At 50.0% G+C, this 18,080-nt stretch overlaps 3 protein-coding genes across 5 annotated transcripts in view; 2 read left to right on the top strand and 1 right to left on the bottom strand.

The window, feature by feature from the left end:
- LOC119108341 (uncharacterized) overlaps nucleotides 1–745 on the bottom strand; it is a 3,584-nt gene extending 2,839 nt beyond the window's left edge. Inside the window, exon 1 of the mRNA XM_037231917.1 lies at nucleotides 737–745. Within this exon, the coding sequence (XP_037087812.1) occupies nucleotides 737–745 (9 nt within the window). The remainder of the gene's footprint in view (nucleotides 1–736) is intronic.
- Nucleotides 746–6,118: 5,373 nt separating this feature from the next.
- LOC119108340 (tetratricopeptide repeat protein 29) lies at nucleotides 6,119–12,295 on the top strand. Its single transcript, XM_037231916.1, has 9 exons — nucleotides 6,119–6,201; nucleotides 6,555–6,732; nucleotides 7,089–7,225; nucleotides 7,945–8,153; nucleotides 8,569–8,757; nucleotides 9,553–9,762; nucleotides 10,221–10,398; nucleotides 10,684–10,807; nucleotides 11,678–12,295. Exons 1-9 carry the CDS (start codon nucleotides 6,119–6,121, stop codon nucleotides 11,927–11,929), a joined length of 1,560 nt encoding a protein of 519 aa, XP_037087811.1. The 3' UTR covers nucleotides 11,930–12,295.
- A 1,025-nt stretch (nucleotides 12,296–13,320) lies between these two features.
- Nucleotides 13,321–18,080, top strand: part of LOC119107223 (glycogen debranching enzyme) — a 31,027-nt gene continuing 26,267 nt past the window's right edge. Inside the window, exons 1-2 of one of the 3 annotated variants that reach the window (XM_037230633.1) lie at nucleotides 13,321–13,339; nucleotides 16,639–16,707. The gene's annotated coding sequence lies outside the window, so the exon portion shown is untranslated. Of the gene's footprint in view, nucleotides 13,340–13,500; nucleotides 13,553–16,638; nucleotides 16,708–18,080 lie in introns of those variants that run through there. The other 2 variants (XM_037230635.1, XM_037230632.1) reach the window with 2 other exon arrangements.

The raw sequence follows: 18,080 nt of genomic DNA, 5'->3' as shown, positions 1-18,080 counted from the left end.
TCTATCCAACAGGTAGCAACAGCCTCAGATGGATCTGTTTAGCACATCATAACTTTCTACAGAGAGGTGTTCATTTGTGTTCATTCTTTGCATGACATGATTACATACATCTTTAATCATGCTCACAAATCGTGGTTACCTGTGTTAGTATTCAATCATGTTGCATGCGTGTTCACAACACTCGTAAAACAAACACACTGGGCTCAGTAACATCCTCACATTGTAAACAAATGGGCAGCCTGTAGAGGATCTGAAAGGACACAGAAATGAGAGCAGAGTTGGTGGGGACCATGAGCAGCCCCAACAATAAGGTCCCATTCACTGGACATGGGTGATGAGGTGCTTCCACCAATAATGAATCTGTTTGTTGGATTTCTCCTCACTTCGATGCATGAGCCATATTCAAATGCAACACTTTATTCTGAGATCCTATGTTCCACTGAAGCATATTTAACAACTTAAGGGACTACTTAAGCTATGAATTCAGAGTATCAAACTGTGTTATTATGGTCTTGACCAAATTGGAATTGGTGACCATCCCCATGCCTGTAGGTGTTCTAGTAACTTATCTTAGTTCATTTACAAACCTAAACATCAATGGAAATCCTCTGATCCACAACTATTTTAACCTGGTCAACACCACAGCCACCAAAAGGTTGCTTAGCATCCCCTGATGCCCTTGGACAGAGGAGCCCTTCATACACCAGGAATTCCAGATCCTTCTGACCATGCCTACCAGCTTCATGACCACTTAAGACCACTAGTCACCATATAGCTATTTGGAGACACCAACTCCCACCTCAATTTTTTGTTTCTTAACCAATTCAGATTGCCTACATGTGCATGTGTCATTGGAGCTTAACACCACACACAGCTGCTGAGGCTTTATGGCAATGCCTGTCCCTCACCCTGGCAGGGAGGGCAGGCACCACTGGGAACCAATCCTGTACCTCTGGTTTACCAGATGTGCAGATGTTAATAGATGCATTAGCACACACCACCAGCCCCTTAGATGCCTATGAGAGACTAGAGTTCCTGAAGAATCATGAAAGTGTGCTTATTATGGATTACCCTGTAATTCAGGGTCCCTGGCCTTTCCAGATGACTACTTTGACATCAGGATGGTCTTGCTCCTGTCTCCACAGATAACTTATAACTCCTTTTTGGCCTGGCTATTGCCTGGCCCACGCTGGTGTTCACAAGCGTCTCATGGGTCCAACAAGGTCTATGGCCCTTTGTTTCTCATGTTCCATTATGGGGTCTTGATGCGTTCTCATGCTGGGAATTTCTTGACAGCTACAATTCAATTCTTATGCAGTGTATAATAAATATGCATATTGTGCATTCTAATTATGTGTCACCTATATCAATATTCACTACAATGCATTACTACAAATTACAATGTGATCCCATTACATGTAATATGCCTCTGTATCTGTGGTGAAAGCTGGGTCACATGATCCAACTGAATATCTTGGATAATGATGTTAACCTTTACAGCGAATTGATATATCTTACACTTAAATTGAAAATAATGTAAGGCAGATCAGAACAGTCTAGAGGAATAAGATTTTGTTATACCCAAACTAGTGTTATTGTGCAATGTTAGTTTTTAAGGTAAATTGGTGGGATACTGTCAGTATTCAGTAAATAATGCACAGTATGCGTAACTATTTCTTGCCGCATTCATATGCTAAATATGAATTAACACTGATAGATTTTATTAGCATAGAATGTAATGCCTCAAGGGCTGCAAAATCCACTCATATATTTATATTAGCATAAAATGTAATGCCTCAAGGGCTGCAAAATATCAATTTTCCCATGATCAACTAGTTGTGAAATGTCATTGCACAGCATGCCTCATGGAGTCCTGGTGTCTTCAACCTGATCTAGCAGGGCAAAATTACAATTATTTTTTCCTGCAGTAATCACTAACAATAACCAATCCAGCTATACATACATGCAGCTGGGCCCCACAGGCCATCATTACTTAGGTTGACTTGTCTTTAAGAGGATCTGAGGGGAAGCAAGCAGTAAAGCTCCAATTGTCTATGAGCAGAGAAAAAGGCCCTTTAGTTTTGAATCTGTCAGACTGTGAGGTTTCCCTGACCCAATTTAAAACATACTTTCACCTTCAGCACTTCCCTATACTGCAGCACAATGATCTTCAGTGCAGAATTGTATTCAGTGTATTCAGTGCAGCCCAATATAAAGGTTGACCAATGCCTGTGACATGCTGTGGTATGGTGCTTCACTTGGCAGGCTGCTGTTCTTGGAAGTCCCCAGTCATATATGATTTCAAACCACACTAATGCTTATACCATCTTCATCATTGTTTTAAAACACATATTGTAACCAGCTACTTTTTCTGTATCATGCTTGATATTTATCCATACTCTACTACAACCTTAAAATTTGTGGGCATGCAATGGCTGCATAGACTAACTTTTAAATTATACCTGTGAAGACATTTGTGATATCTAATCATAAGGCTCCAAATACACATGAGCTAATGTTTATAATTGTGTTGATGCCCACAAATGCTGGTGAATTACATATCTAAGCAGCTCCAAAAATAGTGATCATCTGTATTCAGCTTAAATGAAACAAGATGGTGGATACATGCTGCATTTCTACCACATTTTATCAATAATCTTAAACTTTGGCCTAGTAACTGATTTAGGTCATCACATACTGATGGGTCCTTTTCCAGTATTCATGCTCTTGATTGTGAAAAAATAAAACGCAATTAAGTTTCGATGCCTGATAGGGATTTGTTTTGCTCCGGGAGGCAGTTGTTAAATTAAGCATTCTCATGGGCATGGCAATGACGCGCAAGTTCTGCGCAAACACAACACCGCGCCAATCGCATATGCTAACACAATGCAGTGACCCTTACCTTCCATGAGATTCAATGAAGGTCTAGTTTCTTCATGTTCATTTCCTGTGATCTGCTAAAAGCACGGGGAAGATAGATCAGACTTCGGACATCTACGACGGAAATAAGCGTCGCCAACACAACACACCACAGCGCGGCCTCCCACTGCCGACTTGACACGCATCCGGGAACTTCGGCGCCATGCATTTTCTTTATCGATTGAGACCTTTTTATGCGTGAATTTCACCTAAGGCGCATCAGTATTTGTAACAAAGGTCTACTGTAGTTTAAGAAAAAGTTGCTACAATCCAATTGTACTATGGTCTTTGGGTCAAAAGGCTGTGTTTTTATGTATGGCTATGTTGTGTGAATATCGATACAGAAACTGAAACCCCGCCCACTGCGTTGGAGCACTACCCAAAAACGTAAGCAGATTGAATACGCGCTGTTCAATATAATAACAGTATATACGGCAATTATGTTTACTATGGACAACGTGCCTTTAAATATAATGCAATTTCAAAAACAAACAACGTGTTAGAACGGATGATGATGCTTTACAAAGCACATTTGCACCGAGCATTTCTCGTTGCCGCCCCCTCTGCTACGATCGTAAGCATGCAAGCGTACAAGCGGTACGCGGACCTTGATATAGTGGTGTGCGCGGGGCAATGTGATCTTGAATCTGTCCGATCTCAAATGATTTCGCAATCCTCGTGAAGACCCTTGGTGTAAGTGATCTTCGAAAGAGGCATTGGTGTAAAGTAGCATTACTATCAGCTGGAAAAGCTTAGTGGCCTGTCATGAGGATCGTTCACTGATGTTCATTGAATGTTCATCGGCCCACATCAATGCCTGGCGGGTTAGTGTGTTTGGGGTCAGCTAGATTAGCAGTCTTTTCCGGCAGGAATGCATTCAAGAGGTGGAGAGGCCAGTATGCAAAAAGATCATCCACTGCTTCAGAAGGCTATGCTGCGCACAACCACGCACATCAGTCTGCAAACCGTGGCAAACATGCAAATGGGATGTTTGGGGCAGACATAATTCTTACCCTTAAAAGAGTAGAAGAACTGATGCATTTGGGGAATCATTTTTATCTTTTGCTTACCTCCAAAGATGTAGCTACCATCACCTTTGGTCTTTTTTGTGATCTTTCCTGTTTTGATGACAAACCATTCTCTCATTGGTCTATTTCCATAATTTCCGCACACAATCTTGATAAGCTGGCCCAAAGGAGAAGTTTTCCCGATACTCTGGCTCCGATGAATCCCATCAAGATCTACTATGGTTTCCAGATAGGCTGGCATGTGTGAGCTAAATTGCACACCAGCCAAAATTGTGCTGAATTTATAAATTATTTTTGCTCAGTAAGTTAAGGAGTTTTCTGCCAGAAATAATGTTTGCAACATGATAATACCTTGAAGCATTGCTTACCTGTATGCCAAAATTGGTGACAACCATGCATCAAACCCTGAATGCCCAGATTAGTTATGTTGTTATGTTAGCATGTGCTGAACTTTTGCTGCAGTCTCACTGCTATGTGAGACATGTTTAATATGAGTGCATGTTGATTGGGCATGTACTCTGGCCTTTTCAGTTGTTCTGCAAGTAAAATTATGCACAAAAAGGTAATAATTCACAGGCTAGTCTTTGTAGCTGTATACATATAGCTTGAGATCATGGATATTAACATGTGCCATACAACAAATGTTGAGTACCTGCAGCATGAACAAATTTGCTTTTCCTGCCTACACACCAAGCTATGTATTGGTAAAAATCCACCTGGTTACAAAACTTCCTCATAATCAGCAGTAGGTTTGGACCCTAATTGGGCTAGATATCCTAGGCAAATAGCATGTGTTTTGCTAGTTATGAGGAGAAACTAATATTATGGGGCTCTAAGATTTAAAACTCAAAAATAAAATGAGTTGTGGTCCTGTAAATTCCAATAGCTCAGTTGGTTTGAGCACTAGCCTTCCACTCCACCTACCCCTGGTATGGTGGGTTATAGCTGTTTTGGGCATTGACTATTTGCTCTTGATGGGCATGGCCTATGGCTGTTTGCAGCAGCCATGCTTAAGGTCAGGAGACATCAGATAGCACAACAGACCTTGCCTAGCTTTGTGTTATGTTAAACTTTCATTACTAGGTCATGCCATTGGCCTGCCATTGCAAGGTTGGTAGGAGTTAGGGCACTCACAGGAAGCACTGCTTAGGATGTGCTCTGATCCCAGAAATCCATTAGTTTCAAAGGTTTAGATTAGGTCTTTGTTTTCAACTCAATCTGGCCAAGTGTTGTGCTGTTCAAACCTTCCTTCTCTTATTGCTCTTTGCCTAAGCTCCATCATTAGAATCTCAGGTATCTTCCTTTTCAACCAGACAGTCACTGTCAAAATCTTGTGAGTTGTGCCACATTGAACAGGCTGTGCTATTGTTGCCTTACTTTTATGGGGGATTTCAGTGTCTTTGGTTTTGTGCAATTTCCTGGATTCTTTGTCAGCCAAAAGTTGATTACATCTATAGGAACCAACTGAAAACCTAAATTGCCATGACTGCTCACCAGGGTTGCAAAATTGGTTAGGCTGGGTCATAATCTCCAACAAAAGCTATGTTTTGCCTTCTGCCACAGAAGCAGACATGAGCCGCAGTGCATCCCAGACAGAGGGGGCGGGCGGTGCTGCGACTGGCCCAGCTGGCACCATCCGCTCAGTGCCTGCTGTGGTTAGCTCGAAGGAGGGTGCGGTGGACGTCGAGAATGGGCAGGACATCAATGCCGGTACGTCCGTGACACCAGCGCCCCAAGACAGCCGGGGCGTCCGTAGGCGTCAGCGCCCCGAGACAAGACCGGGGCGTCCGTGACGTCACGCGCCCCGAGGAACAGCCGGCGTCCGTGACGTCAGCGTCTCCGAGACAGCCAGGGCCTTCCGTGGCGTTCAGCGCCCCGAGTGTATACTTAGTCTGGCATGGCCGTCCGTGACGTTCAGTCGCCCCGAGAGCTATGCGGGCGCCCGTGCACGTCAGCGCCTCGAGCTAGCCGGGCGTCAGTGACGTTAGCGCCCCGCGACAGCCGGGCGTCCGTTGGACGTCAGCGCCCCGAGACAGCCGGTGTCCGTTGACCATCAGTGCCCCGAGACAGCCAGACATCAGCACAATCAAAGGGCTCTGGCCCCGTGTCGGCCTCCGGATCGGCGGAGCAAGCGTCGTCCCATCACAGGGTTAGCATTCAGACGCCCCTCCATGCAGGCTGCTGGGAGAAAGGTGGAGATGGAAGGTGGCCAGATGGAGAAAAAGAAGAGGAAACAGAGCAGGATCAATATGAGGTATGCACTTAAATAAGGTTCTTGTATTTTACCATTCAAAAGAATCCTACGACTGGTTGTGAAATGTCAGTGTGAAGTGCTGTTAGGCCGACATATAAGGTGGCTCATATCCAAACATAAAGACTAGTGCAGAGTGCTTTGTTCACTGCTAGCTCCATCCATCTTCATTGACACCAGTAGGCGCCCTAACAGCGCCCTCGTCTCCCCGCCCATTATCCCTACCTGCCTGTATACTCACTGCTCTGTGCTCCACGCCCAACCTGTGGCCGGTGCCGCCAGCTGGCCGAGGAGCGGCACCGGGCGCTGCGCGAGCGGCTGCTGCACCTGACGCAGCCGCGCGCTTCCATCCTGAGCGAGCGCGGCGAGGCGCGGCCCGGCGCCAGCGAGCAGCGCAGCATCATCAGCCAGTACCTGCGCCAGCGCGACCCGCGCCTCTTCATCAGCAGCCAGCGGCGCGTGGTGCGCTCCTTCCTGCCGCCCATCTTCCGCAGCCGGTTCGCGCCGGCCGAGACGGCCGCAGCGCGCTGCCAGGTGCGTGGTCGGGCGGTGTCCATGGCGGCCGACGGCCGGCGGCAAGAGTGGTGGCAGGTGCCGTGGGGCTGGAAAGAGGCGGGCCTCTGGAATAAAGCCGCTGTGAACGGGTGTTAGGGGATGTGGAATGTGAGCCGCCATTACGTTGTTGTCATCAAGTGGCGCCTTTGTCTGAGGTGTTGCTTTTCAAGGGTGGGAATGAAATACCACTGGTAAGCATTGTATACGTTGAGTAACATCGACAACCACAGCTTTTCATTGCGAATGACACTGTTGTGGGCTGATTGTAACATGACTGCCTAGTCGTCACACGAGGGTCTCGTCCAACCAGCTCTCAGCGGCGCCTGCCGTCCAAGATGGCAGAAACACAGCGTACCATGGAGCGCACGTACTCGACCAAGAAGCACCGGATGCCGGCCGAGCAGGAGCTGGAGGACCGCATTCTCCGCGAGCGTTGCCAGCTGCCCATGCTGAGCAGGGCCAGCGCCCACTGGTGAGCTACCCCCACCGTCGGTGGTAACGTGCCCATTGAGAGGATGATATTTGCCCTGACCCGGCGCTCTTGCTGCCGGAATTCCCCCTCCCCCTCCCCCCCTGTTTCCTCGTTTTATGATATTCTTTGTGTATCCACGCGCCACGTACAGACCATATATTATCTTAATCACGAAGCTCGTACTGGTTCCTCGCCATCGTTTCGAGCCCATGTGACTCCTCTCCCCTTCCGCTCCCGCCCACTGTCCCTTGTCGTTTGCTTGCGCCATGTTCTCTGTTCCTGTTCCTTGAATTCTCACTTGTTCTCCTTGTCTCGGCCATCTACCGTCCCATCCTCTCGGCCTCCGGTCCGTTGTCTCTTGTCCTCCGCGTCCCGTCCTTGTCCACCGTCCCCTCCCTGTTTTGTTCCTTGCTTCCTGTGACTACCGTCGCAGTCCGTCTCCTGTCATCCCATACCGCATCCACCTTCTCTACTGTCCCCCATCCTGTGACCCTGTTCTCCATCCGACCCTGTCCCCCACCCTGTGACCCTGTCCCCCGTCCCCATCCGGTCACCCCGTCCCCCGCCCTGTGACCCTGTCTTCCATGCCATGGTCCTGTTCCCCATCCCATGACCCTGTCTCCAATCTCGTGGCCTTGTCCCAATCTCGTGACCCGGTCCCCAATCCTATGACCCCGTCCCAAATCCCGTGATCCTGTCCCCCCGCCCTCCCACGACAGCCATCGGAGCGAGATGAAGCACAACTTCTGTATCGACGTGCTGGAGCGAGGCTGCCACCAGACGCACACGGAGATGTTCCACATCCTGCGACGCGACGAGGCGGTGAAGGCGGCCATGGCCGATCCGCCGGCGCTCATCGAATACACGCCGCACAAGCTGCAGAAGCTCAAGCAGTGCCTCGTCGACATGGAAGAGGCTGTCCGGAAATGTGTGCTCGGGCGGAATGGGGGGGGGGGGGGAAATCAAATGTGAATTAACGTCAATAAAAGCATAACCCATGACTGGTGGTGACAAAGTGAATCTAGGTCGTTGGTGTAGTTTTGATGCTGTTTCCACCGGTTGACGAGCCTTTTTCGAGCAGTGTTGTCATGTCGTGATGCCTGTCTTTGTATCCAATTAGGAGATGCATTCCCCATTATGACGACGAATAACGGCATCGCGGGGTGGGGTCTTAGAATTGTAGCTAGTCGTAATAGCTGCACAAAGGACCCCTTGATGCGTTTCACCTCGTTGTGCTGGTTTTAGTCCATATTTTTTCTCATTTATTTGATTTGCGGTGGATTATATGACCGTTTCGTTGTGCTAACTTAAGTCAATCGTGTTATCATTGATTTAATTTGCAGTGGATTATATGTCCGGGTACGCCTCCGCAAACGACCTGGCATTTTTCTTCCTGAAAGAGCCCGCTGATCTGTGGCTGGCTAAGCACTTCTTCGATAAATGCCTCGAGTTCGGGAAGAAGATCGATGACGACGGGAAGATGCGGGAGAGCGAGGCGCATTGCAACGTGGGCATCATGAATTTCTTTGATGGTAAGATGCTTTTCAGTCAGTCATGAGGAAAGTAGTAATGGCCTCGCAGTGTTTGGTTTTGAAATAAGTTGGAGATGGTGCACATTTTCGAGCGCGGCCCATGATTACATACTAAACCCGAAACTGAATAGCCGTTTTCCGTTTCGGGTTTTGTATGCGGTCAACGGCCGTGCCCGAAAGTTTTTACACAAAAATGTTGACACCTTTCAAAACTCAATGTTGTAAGGTAATTGGCACTCATTTCATGACCAACTGGTTGATGTGCCTGAGACATGCGCTGCGCTAGACGACCTGAAAGGTTGGATAGCGTGTTGGATCAGAATTCGTGTCGGAGACACCTTTGTTGCTTTTTGTTGGCATCCGAATAGCTTTGTATGTATATGTACGTGGGTTAAATTCCTTTTATTGTGTTTAGATATCATGTGTTGAAGTGTACTATATGATTGATACTGGGCTGCGCTTATGAGACACTTGTAGGAGTTGTAGCGTGGTCACTTCAAATAATTAACCATCGATCTCTCAGAACGCCTGGCTGTGACTAGCATTAAAGGCGTTTCAGTTGAAAGGTGCACTCCAAAAACTGTCAAGCTGACTTAAAATGCATTCCAGTTATGTCCGCTGTTCATTTATCTCTGCGATTCCTAAGGCGGGCTACGTTCAGTGCGCGACCACCCGTCCGTCCGCCCCCCCCCCCCCCCCCCCGCTGTGAACGCCTCGGTGCCGGTCACGGCGTCAGGCCGTGTGTGCGGTCGGAGCGCAGGGGTGCACCCTCACACCCCTCCCCCCTCACCACAGGCAACATCGACCTGGCGCTGACGCACCTGGAGAAGTTCCGTCGGCTCTCCTACAAGCAGGTGTGGGAGACGATCGACAACTACTCCTACTATCGCTACTCGTGCCTGCTGCTGCAGGACGTCTACCTCAGCCAGGCCGTGGCCGCCGAGAAGGAGGACCTGGAGAAGGCTTTCAAACTGTACCTGCGCGCCTCGGTCATGGCCAACCAAGGTCAGTGGCGAGTTGCTGCCACGGACAGCTGCTCGGCCTGGGCCCTGACGGTCCGGTGTTAGGTCTGCAATCGAATAGTTTTGTTGGAATGTTTATGCAGATGGTTGGAATCGGTTCAGCTTCGGCGCCCTATCGGTTGGCGTGTGTGTACAGGCTGCGCGTTCAGTCGTGGGGGGGGGGGGGGGGCATGGTGCGTCATCTGCTAGTTCTGTCCGTAGAATTAAGTATCGGTTTTGGCGATATTACACCCGCGTATTCACCTAGGCTGTGTCATCTCATTCAAAATATTTGGTACGCATTATAAGGGCCAGCTTTGAAGACATTGCCAACATGCGAATCGTCATATATGACGTATGCAAAACACATGTTCGAAAATGCCCTGCCACGCTGAGATAAACACCAGGTCACCTCCTCCTCCGTGTGGCCCGCCCATGAGCGGCGCCACCTGCTGTTGGCAGCCCAGAACATGCAGGCTGAGGCGATGGCGCAATACAACCTGGGTGAGATCCAGGAGAAGATGTGCAACTGGCAGAACGCACTGCGCCGCTACGACGCCTACCTGCGCCTCTCCGACAAGCTTCTCAACTTCAAGGGCGTGTGCACGGGCTGCTTCAAGGTCGCCAAGTGCCACGAGGCGTAAGCGGGGCTTGATTGGGTGGACGGCTCCCCGCCAGGGCAGGGCGGGAGATGCTGGAAGTGGCCCACCGAGCCAGTGATTGAACTGGGCCGCGCAGTTCCATGCGCAGCAGCGCGATGGCTTATCGGTTGTTTTATGACGCGCTAGCGTGTTGAAGCCTCCGGAACCATGATACATGGACGTTATCCAGTAGCATGTGTGTTTTGCGGCTGAGTGGCTGCTCCAACACTAACAGAGCCAGCGGCGTGCACGCTGACACGGCGCCGTCTGCACTCCGCCCGCAGCATGGATAAGCTGCCCCTGGCCGTGGATAACCTGAAGAGGAGCGAGCATATCGCGCGCGGGCAGCACCTGGACGAGGAGATTATCCGGGCCAGCTCCGAGCTTGGTCACATCTACCTCTCCATGGTGAGCCAGCCAGGGCGAACAACAGGCAGCTGGGGCCCCGGCTCCAGCTCGGACTCGGGACTCGGACTCGAGCTCGAGCTCGAGCTCGGGCTCGGGCTCCGAGTTGGGCTCGGACTCGGACTCGGACTCGGACTCGGACTCGGACTCGGACTCGGACTCGGACTCAGGCTCCGACTCGGACTCGGGCTTGGACAGCCGCCGGGGTGGAGAACCCAGCTGCACTGTGAACAGGTGGCCGTTGCGTGGTCATCTTCATAAGGTGTTGGTTATCACACTAGTGACTCTGCAGTCCTCACAACGATCACGACACATCGCATCTGGCTGCGGAAACATATTTAAATGGAATCATCTGTGAGCTCTGCCGTGCACCTCGGTCCGTGTGAAATCAGGCATTAGTTGTCACGTGCCAACTGCCGGTCCGAGCGGACGCGCAGCAGGATCCGTGCAGGATCTGGCTGATTGTCAGCCGGTTTCGAACGTGGCGTTCCGTCTGTTGAGACGATGAGCGAGATTAGTTGTTATGGCATATGCTCGAACTTTATCCATTCTATTCTAATGGCAAGTTTTTTGGAAGATGTTGGACAAGTTGTTCAGTTGAACTGCGCGCACTTGCCTCGCCCCCTGTGAGAAATCTGTTAAGATAATTGTGTATTGAGTGCACCATTCACAATGCAGTTTACAATTCAGTCCTTTGATGTTGCGCCGGCACGCACAATGCCACTCTGCAACGCATGCTTTCTCGGGGGGGGGGGGGGAGGGGGCGACGCGCCTCCCCAGCGGCGGGCTCTGGACCCTGCCGGTCGGCGCGGCCACCTGCACCGTATATGCACCATGGCCCGACCCGACCTGACAGCCCTCCGCTCACCGCAGGGCAAGAACGACCTGGCGTTCCGGCAGTTCATGCAGGCCTACCAGTACGTGGAGCTCTCGGAGAACGTCATCAACGACCACAGCTACGTGGCCAGCGCCATGGTGGGCATCTCCAGCGCCAGCAGGCTGCTGGCCGACTTCAACGAGCTCGTGTACGTGTGGGGCGACGAGGAGTTGGAGCGGGTGCTCGCCTGGAAGACGGCCCGGGAGGGCATGCACGTGGAGGAGCGCGCCGGGTCGAAGTGGATTTAGCATCGGCCTGCGCTGCCGGTGGTGCTGCGATGTCTTCAGCCGCCAGCTTCAGCTTCAGCTTCAGCAGCTGTGTGTCGTGCCGTCGCTAGTTTCGAAGGCGAGAGGAGAGGAGGGGATGCAGCCCGCGATGCTGCGGAAGCTCCGCGGGGCGTGCAGCTGTCCGGTGGCCCAGGGCGGCCTGTTGTGGTGATGGCGACGCGACGCAAAAGTGTTTCAGTGACCGCGGAAGTCCAACCGACGGGGGACAAAGAGCTTGCTTCAGTGTCTGGATGCTGGTTGTGAGATTGGGATTGGCAAATCCGTTGTTGAAAAATGCTCATTATATTTAGCATGCATATGTTGTGTGCTTGATATGTGTCAGCCCAACCATTTATTTAGGGGCAATGCGAATCGAAAGCATATCACGATATCGAAGTAGACGTATTTGCCAAATGGCACGTGTGTAGAGCAAATTTGCATGTGTACCTACTTGTGTGTTCTAGTTGGGGTCATTGTTTTCACCCCTCTAGCCAACATAAATCAACATTTATCTATATTATGTGGCTGTGCCAACCGGTCGTTCCTGTTTATGAATGTGTTGCAATACAGCTGTTGAATCACTGATGTTTTCCTGGGTTATCTTCCTCAATGGCAAATGTCCTAAAATAACTATGATTTGTTGTACTGGAGCACTGCTGTAATACGGGCTAACACTGGCTTGAGACCATCGTGACAGGGGTCCTCGGTTTGCCTTTGTTTGATAATGACAAGACGCGCTGCTAGCGATGACCTATCTTGAATCATTCCGTGTGATGGTTGAGCTTTTATCGCGACGAGGCTCGGGTAGATCGATTTTTGTAAGGCATATTTCCATGCAAGCCTGCAGGCGTTATGGAAACCTGGGCAAGTTGGGGAGACGCCCCTTCGTCCCACGGATAGAACATTCAGGAAGCCAGTGATTTCATGGATGGCAGTCAAAACGAGGCCTCTAAGTCACTAACTGAATGGAACTGACTAAACCACGCCTTCATTACCATGCCAGTTCTATAGCTCTAGCTGAGTGAAGTTGACTTAACAGCATCTCCATTCCCATGTATGGTCGGTCAAAAGTTGAATCGTGAATGAATAATACCTACTTTGGTTTCCAGTATGCCGTGTCCCGATATTAATACTAAATTATTGTCGGCATGCCCCGTCGATCACCGTATCAGCGCCACCTTTAGCATGGTGCGTCGGTCCCGATATCAGCGCCACCTTTAAAAACATATAGTATTTTTTACTGTCAAGAGGTGCCTCTGCCATGACTTCCCGTGACCTTGCAAGCATCAAAATCGCGCTAGATTCGTCCGATCGTCTGCTGGTCAGTTTTGATGTAAAATTCCAAGTTTAGGCCCGGAAACACTCGTTTTTTTGCCATTTTCTATTCACGAGGTAAGATATCCCAACATGTATCGCCTTTTGAGGTGTGTCCAGGTGAAACTGTGTTGGAGAAAGTAACGAAATGCCCCTAGGGCTGCTCGAAATTGGTTTGTTATTGTACGGGTCTGGTCTCGCCCCTCCCAAGGTCGTGCAACGAAAACTATCGTGCAAGTGTTGGGGAAAGGGCTCGAGTGCTACTGCAGATAAGAAAACAGACATTTACAGGTATCTGTGGTGTGTTATGCAAATGCTGCTGAAGCTATGAAGTGTTATTACATGTGTCACTCACTTTGTGGCCATTGATGTCAGCATGGAAGTCATGTGCACAAGGTTTGGGTTTGTGTAGAGTGCCTCTCCCTAGTTTTATCATCTGCAAGGCTGCTCATATATGTTGATATTTTTGCCACTAAGTAAATCATACAGATAACTACCACCATCACATGGTCTAAGGGTTCAAATTATTCCATTTACATTGGTGAGACCAGCCAAATGTCTGACATTATCTACTTGTAGACTCTTACACCTAGGTCATGTAATAGCACACCTAACTTTGATAAAAAGGGCATATTTGACTGTCCCATTATGTCCTTAGTGTTCTGCTTTTCTGCATTCCTTAGCCTCTCTATTCCTCTCTATTTCAGTGTATATGTGTCACTTGCCACAATAGTTATTGGTTTTCTATCTTTCTCATTCATTAGGGAGAATTATCATACATTTTTCATTGGCTGTGGGAAGTAATATTTGTTTCTGTAGGTGACCTGTCATAAGTGTCATCTAGCAGTGTAATCTTATGTTTTCAGATGATTTGATGGTTGAAGGGCTCATGCAGATGGAGGTGAAACTATCTCTGAACCTGCTGTAATGTATGCAAAATATGTTGTCTTTGTAGATTACAGTTCCTTGACTCATAACTCATGAGCTGGCGCTGTTGCTTTGCATTACTAAGCAGGATTTTTTTCTTAATTATTTATCCTAGACAATACCTCTTCAAGCTGATATATTTACCACTATTAGATATAATCCTACCCAGTGTCAGATACATGAAAGCCCTTCATGTGTCTCAAGCCAGGATACAGTCCAAACCTAAGGCTCAGTGCCTACATTTGTTGCATTTTGACTGGTGCTAAGCATGAACCATTTGCTTAGGCTCTCCAGTGCTGATTGACCAGACATTTGTTTGACAAATGGACAAGTTAGCAACTTTGGGTGGACTAAATAAATGGGCACACAAAAGCATACTGCAACAAGGCAGCACAGGACAGATGCATGTTTACTGGTAACAAACTCATCTGTTGATTTACCAGGTAGGATTTGACATATGAAGACCTCCCCATAATGCTTGTGCTCCAGTTACATCATGCAATGTTTGGCGAGCCACATGGTTGGCCGAGGCTACCGATATTACGACGTAAATGATCGCAACAGTTTGGTTTGGTGATAATGTTTTTCGGAGCTTTAATACCTGATGGCATCTAGCATGGTCTGCATCTTAACCATGATCCCATACCAGGACAGCTCTGTGTGTGCCGATAACGAACGCTCAATGTCATGTCGGGACACGGAGGCCCGGGTGCGTGCCGGTATTCGGGTCCCCATGGGTGGAATGTGCTCCGGGACAAGCCTTCAGGTCAGGCTCACAGGAGGCAAGTCTTGCTACAAAATTGCTGTCTTTGTACCCCTGTTATGAGTGACCATAATCCATCTCAGATGCTGCGAACTATTATGGGGAGATGAGACCTTTGGTTGTGTCGGTGTGACTAATGATTTCCAAGGAGGACCACCTCAGGGGGGAGGGGGGGACGGTCTGTGTTGTCTGTCATGCCTTTGTGGTGTGCAGTGACCTGTGCGATCTCGGGGCCACCTCGCCCCCTGCGGATTCACTGTTTTTCGGAGGCCCGCGACCGACCGGGAGCAGGCAACACGAAGAGTCCGTGTCCTACGCTCTTGATGAACGCTATCACCAATGCGTCACGGAATGTGAAGAATTAAACTCGTTACTGAACGTACGCCTGCAAGAGCCATGCCTGGCGTTTACACCCCTCTGGGAATGGAGGGTCTCGTTTCCAACTTTTCATGGTACGGATTTGGGAATCTGGCGCACCCTAAGCAGTGTTTTCTATGTGAGCCCTGGCCCCACCTGCTGATCGTGAAATTGCAGGTCAATGGCGGGCTTTTGCGGCGCTCGTTGGTTGCGTCATTATATGTCGCAATGCTCGGTGCAATCCGTCTTGCCCGCTAGCGTCATCCGGCCTTTATACGGCTAGGGGCGTATGCAGGAAGTCGCAATGGAGGGGGGGGGGGGGGGGGGGAGGGGCACAACGTACGAATGCGGCGTGCGAAACTGATTCATGAACGCAAACCAGGGATGCCGGCGCTTCCGATCTGTTAAGATCTACGGTTGTGCCTCTGAGTTTCTGTTATGAATCTTACTTCACGCACTTATTCATGCATGCCGTACATCTGATACGAGAGGAGGCACGTACCCCATGGGGGCTTCGATGTGGATACGCCCGAGTGTAGCCACTGCCACCGCCCGCAGCCTTCCCCAGTCAGGGGCACACAAAGGGCCTAAAGTGACTCGAGCTCATCCCGCCACAGGCGGGTGGGTACCTAATTGAGCTACCGGGACAGGCAATATTCCCTTTAGGTCAGTCATTGCGTGTTTGAATGTCGTCAAACGGTGGTATTTCATGGAATGGAACTTGGTCATTCCTAAAGCAACCAACACCGCTGAGCAATACCTTTCTTAAATAGGTGTTACATGCTGTAATTATATCGGTCTATTTTCTTGCTTGATCCTACCACAAATAATTTCCAACCGACAAAGATGACCCTAGGGCAGCACTGACTCCAACTGAGGATTGCTAGGCATGAGTCAACCTCTGTTGTCAGTAGCCTCCGAATGCCACTAATGGGTCATCGGAGGGTCCAGCCCCCCCCCCCCTGCCTCCCCCTCGGCTTGGTGTCCGTACATGTAAGATCGATATTTCCCTAGGGCCGATCTGCCTTTGGAGTAGTTGCCGGTGCTGTGTGAAGGAGCTCTCGGAATGCTGACGTAATCGTGATCCGCCAGTGTTGTGACACCCGCCAGCGTTTCCGCACTGATTTAATAAGTGCGGCACGGAAATTGGCTAAGGGGTTTACACGCACGGGCTCTGGCATTCCCTCTGACCACCACGAACTCAATGCGCAATACGCGTGACTCACGCACAAATCGGTTGAATTTGCAATAAAATTTGCTTCTGCTTCCGAAAAATGTGAATGTTGCACACTGTTTCGTGATGTTGATATGCGGCCTTCTGTGTTTTCAGAGCCTGCCTACATTTCAGGGGTTTCGAAATTCTTGTGGAACAAACTCTTGATCTCTCCGCAGCATAAAGGTAAGTCATCAGTTGTTGCCCTAATGAATGCGTTAAGGCTTAGTCTGTTCCCTGTATGGCGCTGCGTATACGGCGTGTGATAGTGCTGGTTATCGGTTTATTGCCGATGCGACATTTATCACACGGCTTGTGCGCTATGCTGGCCCGGCGTGAGTGCGGTTTCCTGTGCACCCAAGTGACGTATGATGGGGTTGGGACTCCAGCGGCCAACATGAGACGAAAGTGTGGGGAGGGGGGTGTAAGGGCGACCGACGACCGATGCCTTTTTACTGCAGTGAAAGTGGGTCGCATTCGGAGAGAAACCCGTTTACCGGTATTTCGGGGTGAGCTTAGACATTTCTCTGTGCTCCCTCCAACCCCCCCCCCTCCCCTTGCCCAACGAATTTGGCGAAACCACGCTCGAGATGCACCACAACAAGCGTCTGCACGCGTTGTTATACGTAATGAGTTTCGTCGGGAGCGTTGGAGCCGGTTGCAGTTTGATCCGTGCGCAGCTGCAGTGTATGTGCTAGGCCATAGGGGGTTGGTGGGTCTGCAGGTGGTGTAGCAGACCTGTGCTGGACTCATCGTGAAGTCAGAAGTCGTTCACAGTCAGCTGTCTTGTCACATGCTCTCTTACCATCGAAAGAAGTGTTCTGTGTTCTCTTGTTTGAATTCCACAAAGGACATCGACCGCACTGCAAAGAATCACCCCCTTATCATCGTCATCGAAACCCCAGCATCGGAATCGTTTTCGGAATGATATCGTATCACCTCGAGTTGGCGCCAGCCCAAAATTGTGGCATGTTTCTCGTTGCGGCAGTCAGAATCATGTACGTGCGGTGAATGGACTGAAAATTAACTCCCGGATCGGTGTCAATCGTAAGTGTGTTGCGTGAGAACTTGAACTGGTGTGTGCTGGCAAGGTGATTATTTGCTCAAGCCACCTGTTTATAAACGGGCGACGGGCTTCGGGGTCGCAAGCTTTTGTCCTGGCCCGACTTCGAGGGACGAAGGCCGAAGCTTGTCTAGGCTGCCGCGCTATCGTCCTCCTGCTGACCGCTGTGAGTCGCTCAGATCTCAAACTGTATCGCCTTTCCACCGAGGAGCCGTCTTCCGGCGCGGCGCTGTTGTCGCCGCCTCGCACGCCGTGCTCGGTTTCAGCGCGGGAAGGCTGCCGTTTCGCTCCGCTCCCCTAAAAACGCCGCTGCCCGTGCCGCTGGACGGACGAGCGGGTTCCGCCATCACGCACGGCGTAATCGGAGCCGGCCTTCCTCGAGCGGATCACGCGCTGTTGCCACCCAGGCGCGTCTCGCCCTGTTTTTCGACGGCCGGCCGCCCGCAGCGTTCGGCCGCGTCCGGCGGCGCGCTGCACAGTGGCGCTGTTATCTCTG

This window comes from Pollicipes pollicipes, unplaced genomic scaffold (genome assembly GCF_011947565.3).
Source record: "Pollicipes pollicipes isolate AB1234 unplaced genomic scaffold, Ppol_2.1 Scaffold_6686;HRSCAF=7923_pilon_pilon_pilon, whole genome shotgun sequence".
NCBI lineage: Eukaryota > Metazoa > Arthropoda > Thecostraca > Pollicipedomorpha > Pollicipedidae > Pollicipes > Pollicipes pollicipes.
This window is presented reverse-complemented; position numbering and strand designations above follow the sequence as displayed.

What these genes read in the sequence shown, in the direction of transcription:
- LOC119108340 (XM_037231916.1), top strand. Translation starts at nt 6,119, where the DNA reads ATGCAGGCTGCTGGGAGAAAGGTGGAGATGGAAGGTGGCCAGATGGAG. An exon ending in CGGCCGCAGCGCGCTGCCAG is followed by an intron (nt 6,733 to 7,088) that starts GTGCGTGGTCGG and finishes CTGCCGTCCAAG; the next exon opens with ATGGCAGAAACACAGCGTAC. An exon ending in GTCACATCTACCTCTCCATG is followed by an intron (nt 10,808 to 11,677) that starts GTGAGCCAGCCA and finishes CGCTCACCGCAG; the next exon opens with GGCAAGAACGACCTGGCGTT.